Source organism: Schistosoma haematobium, chromosome 5, assembly GCF_000699445.3.
Source record: "Schistosoma haematobium chromosome 5, whole genome shotgun sequence".
Taxonomy (NCBI): Eukaryota; Metazoa; Platyhelminthes; class Trematoda; order Strigeidida; family Schistosomatidae; genus Schistosoma; species Schistosoma haematobium.
The window spans coordinates 3,546,936-3,552,168 of record NC_067200.1 but is presented as its reverse complement, the minus strand read 5'-3'; the positions used below and the strand labels follow the sequence as shown (position 1 = coordinate 3,552,168).

The window sequence follows — 5,233 nt, the reverse complement described above, 5'->3', positions numbered from 1 at the left end:
CGAGAAAAAACAACAACATATTGAGTATAAGTAAACCAGACAAAGTAGAGAAGGTAATTTTTATGGACAAAACAGATTACGTTGGCAAAATGATAGACAGACAGGCAGGCATCAACATAGACCCTGGCACAGATGAGCGTTGGTCCAAGTTTCCATACCTGATTATTTTTCGCCGGTGATGTGAGACTGTAGAGGGAAGTTTTCAACCAAGATGATAAACTGGTACTTCAAGAGGATCTGCCTCGACTTCGAATTTTGGCAGATGACAACGGACACTCTGAAATGTATCAAACGGCGAGGACTCAAATGAGTCTTATGAAGAGCGCCTTCAATCACTAAATATTTACCCATCAGAGTACAGGCGTCTTAGAGGTGACCTTATAAAGACTTACAGTATCCTTAACACTTCTGAACATCCCCTTAAACACCTACTAAAGTTTAGCTGCAACACAAACCCAAGGGGTAACACCCAGAAACTGGAGACACAACACATCTGAACGGATTGTAGACACACCTTCTACTCTTTAAGAGTGGTCAAGTGCTGGAATTCACTGCTGATTGAGCTAGTTCAAGCGCCTTCCCAGGAGTCCTTTAAGAGGAGACTTGACAAATTATCAAGGACTATGGATAGTATCTTACTATGATTTACCAATTTCTTTTCCTCTTTTATCGTTACTATAACTAGGTTCCTGCCTGGATGTATTGGTGATCCACTGCTACTAGACACGGAAATTCGTTAAGTGAAAGCTTTTTCTATTCTATCTACATCAATTTGAATCATATTTTTGGCGAGATTGTAGAAGACACTGAGATCTGAGAATGCTTAAATAGAAAGTAAAGATTCTAAATATAATATGTAAATCTAATACCGATGCGAAAACGTTTTTACTATAGAACGAAAACTTTATGATATAATATCAGTCCAAAAGATAAACCACCAGCTGAACTACAAGTCCACTCACCTCGAAAATATCTTCTAGGTGAGTCGTTTGCTTTGTATTAACCGGAATGTCTACGGTACTTGATGAATTGTGCTAGAAACCGACGTACATGCATGATAGGCACCCTCTTCGCTAGAGAGTTGTTAAAAGGGCTAAGACTTTAGGCTATTGGGATTCTAACAATAAACGACGTAAATGGTCTTCTTACTAAAATACGAGTAGTATTTGGACCTTCAAAGCATCCTGTTTTAATATTAAAACAGTTTCATAGAGCTAAAAGATTTGAAGGAGAAAAGTCAGCTTCCTCAATCGGACGTCTTCAAGAGCTGGCAACTGCAGCATCCCCAAATTATTCATCAACGGAACGCAAGAAAATCGTTCTTAACCAGTCTAGCGATGACATGAGCCAGTAACTACTGTAATAGGAGTTTATGAAATAAGCTTCTGGAAGCTCAAAATCTGCTCCTTATGTAGGAACTTTAGAAGAATGGGTATCCATGATCTCAGGTTTTTAGAAGTTGAACTGCTATAGTAGTACAAAGGTTTCCAGGCTAACTGTTTACTACATGAATTACCAGGAAGTGAGAAGCTTTCGCTCAATAAGTAATCGGTATTCGTACTGCGAATTCAGCGGATACCATACTAGATGGTACAAGGAGAATTCAAAGGCATGTATGTTAAGTGTCCCGTTAGTTTCGTTTAGTGAATATGAACCGTTTGTCCCAACATTATGTTAGGAGTTGTTTAGTCGTCCATCTAATACTTTGCTAGATTTGGGTGCAGTATGTTCTCTGGTCAGAAGTGCCCTCGTTCTCAACAATGTATGCCTATATGATATTGCGCTAACATACCATTACATAGTTCTGACAATCTTCATCTTCTTATTACACTATTGAAATTTATCAAATGGACTATTTGCTTTAAACTGCAATATCCGTATTTCATATGATTTCAACGGGTATGCTTCCCAATTACGTAATCAAGAAGAGTTTATCGATTCACATATAGTGATACTGTTCAGACTGATAAGTCATAAAATTGAGTGTATTTTTAAACATTAGTGATCTATTAAGATATAAAGCAAACTAATCGATCGGGGCATTACATTCATTTTTGATTATCGAACTAGTATATCATGACATTTTAGGATAGTGTAAAACGTATGTACATAATACAGATAGATGAATTATCGTACAAAAATATTAACTATATTTAATAATCTGTCTGATCAAGATATTAACAACTACTCATTCCAGTCTTCAGTAATAAGGATAATAGGTTGGTGAACCTGTGTTAATCCTGACAGATTGCCTTCTAGTGAAGGTCCAGTTTCTCCTTGAAAATATTCACTGATGGGGCTGATATCACTTGTTCGGGTAAGGCGTTCCAATCATTGATTACTCGATGAGAAAAACGGGACCCCACTTTAAGTTTATTAGATCGTGGTTTATGAACCTTCTTGCTATGACCTCAGAGATTATTAGTGCTGGAAGGAGCAAAAAGATAAGACATATTACCACCCAAATCATAATTAAAGATACGAAATGCCAGTATGAGGTCATCTCGCGTCCTACGATACAACAAGGGGAAAGGGTTTAGGCGTTTTAAACGCTCATCGTAAGGGAGTTTAGAAAGACTCTTCACTAATTTCGTTCCCACAAGCTGGACACGCTCAAGTGAGTTAGTAACAATAAAACAAACTTCAGTATTTGTATAATAACAATAATCAAACATAATTCATTAGAACATAATATTTAACTAGACAAAACTAATTGCATAATTCATTTCAATAATGAAATAACTTTCATCGTCATTTATATATTTTTATGAACAAATTCATGTTACTTAATAATAGTGAGTAGTATATCTTAATTAGTTAAATTTATGCCAATATTTCATTCGTGCCCCCCCCCCCAACACACACACACACACCTCATAATCGAATGATAATGTGAACATTTTATTTTTATAACAAAGAAGGTAAACTGATAAAACAAATTGTTTTTTTTATACATTCACAATCTAAGTAAAATAAAGGAACTTTGTGATGCTTTCAATTATTGATTAAATGGATACTCTATTTTCAATAGGTTAGTTATTTTTTTATCTAAGATATGTATACAATAGCTACTAATTATTACGAATAGCAACAAAAACAAAACAAAAAACAAAAGGAATTCATTGTCTTATATACTTCTTGGACATGATAATACAGGTATACAACAATTATCTACATTATCATTGAATTGATTAGTAGTAGTTGTTAAGGGATTATTATGTAACCAACGATTTAGTGTTTGATCAGTTGTAGATATTGAATTATTAATATCATTGTTGTTGTTAGTTAATTGATTATGTAATATATTATCATTACTATTATTATCATTATTATTATGATTTAAATATTGTTTATTAATAAATGAATGATGTAAATGAATTGGTAATTGTGATGGATTAATAATTGAATTTTTAATTTGATCATAATTTAATAGATTGATTTCATTCGAATGTATTGATTTCATTGAATTTATTGATTTTAAATGATTTGAAATAAATGTAGATGATTTTTTTAATGGAATCGATTTGATTGATTGATTATCAATATTATTATGAAATTGATTGAATGGATATTGATTATTTATATTAAAATAAAAAATATTATTTTGATGTATATTTTCATTTTGTTCATTATCATCACTTAAACTTTCTTCATATGAACTATCATTATTATTATTATTATTATTATTATTACCGCTATTATTATTCATTAAATCATTTTGTGTATTATATAATTCTAACATAATTTGATGATCTTCATTTGGAGACCATACTGTTGTATTATTATCATTATTATTATTAGGATTTGTATTCATAATACTATTCTGTGTTGAATGTGAAGTTATAATATTAGGAATTAGTTGATTATTATACATGGAATAATTTATCCAAGGATTGATTTGTTTATTTAAATCAATAATATTTACATTATTTTCAATGGTATTTTCAAAGTTTAATCTTGAAAAGGTTGACGGTGCTGTTGTTGTGTTGGCGGTGGTGGTGGTGGTGGTTATTAATTTATCTGGATTTAAAGTATATAAAGAAGAAAAAGAACAAGAACAAGAACAAGGACAAGAAGAACAAGAATAACTAAGGTTGTTCGTTAATGATTGTGTTGTAAGATTTAAAATATTTTTCTCATATTGATTTAATGATGGAATATCTTGTATTAAATGTGGCTTATCATAAGTATTGGACATTGAATAGATAGGTGGATAATTTAAATTAGAATGTTGTTTATTCATTACATTTATCATTTCATTGATATTATTCTTATTATCATTATTATTATTATTATTATTAATATTATTTAAATAAGATGAAGTGAATTCATGAAAATGAAGATAATTATTAACATTTTCTTGTATATAAGGATTTATTGAAGATTGTTGACCATAACAATATCCACTAGATGGAATATTAAATGAATATTTATTATTATTATTATTTGTTTGTTTTATCATATCTAATTCATTAACAATCATTAATCGATTCATTTTTGGATGATCGGTGATTATTTCATTATTTTGTTCATTATCAAAATTCATTTGAGATATACATCGAATAGGATGAGGATTGGAATGAGCATGATGATGGATGTATTGATTTTGATTGTGATCATTATTAACTATGTGGTATGGATCAGATAAATAATCTCTTTCAGATTGTAAATCTATTCCACTGAATAATTCTCTAAAATGTTCGATAAAAATAGTCATTTAGATTTAAACTACTTAAAAGTTATATAAGTAGCATTAAAACTAAGTAAAAATATTTTGACCCCGTAATACGTACCATGTATACAATTATTATCATTATTATTAGCATTAATAATAATGATAATAATAACAAAATTCATATCACAATCTGATATCAGTGAATAACCAATGAAGACATAAAATTGCTTTATACTTAATTTGATCATTTAATAAATTCGATGACAGTTTATAGTTGTAGATAGGACTAAGTAGTTAAGTGAATAACGAGATGGCGTTTGAAGCGAACGATACTGAGTTCAAGTCCTGGAATGAACATCAACTCTAGGATGTATGTACATCCATCTGACGATTCCTAAATAAAACGAAACGCGCGCCCTGGATTCCATTGTTAGCCACTTATAATTGTAGACCAAGACAAGACAACCTGAAACATCTGAATGGTGTACAGAGAACAGATTATTTTTAGGTCTTTAGGTTTATTTAAAATGAAGTTTTCTTCCATACATACAGTATAGT

The 5,233-nt window shown here is 30.9% G+C and overlaps 1 protein-coding gene across 1 annotated transcript; it reads right to left on the bottom strand.

The window, feature by feature from the left end:
* Positions 1-3,127: 3,127 nt before the first annotated feature.
* On the bottom strand, positions 3,128-4,717 carry ASH2L_7 (Set1/Ash2 histone methyltransferase complex subunit ASH2; the record flags this gene model as incomplete). Its single annotated transcript, XM_012946162.3, has 1 exon — positions 3,128-4,717. One exon carries the CDS (start codon positions 4,715-4,717, stop codon positions 3,128-3,130), a length of 1,590 nt encoding a protein of 529 aa, XP_012801616.3.
* Positions 4,718-5,233: the final 516 nt, after the last annotated feature.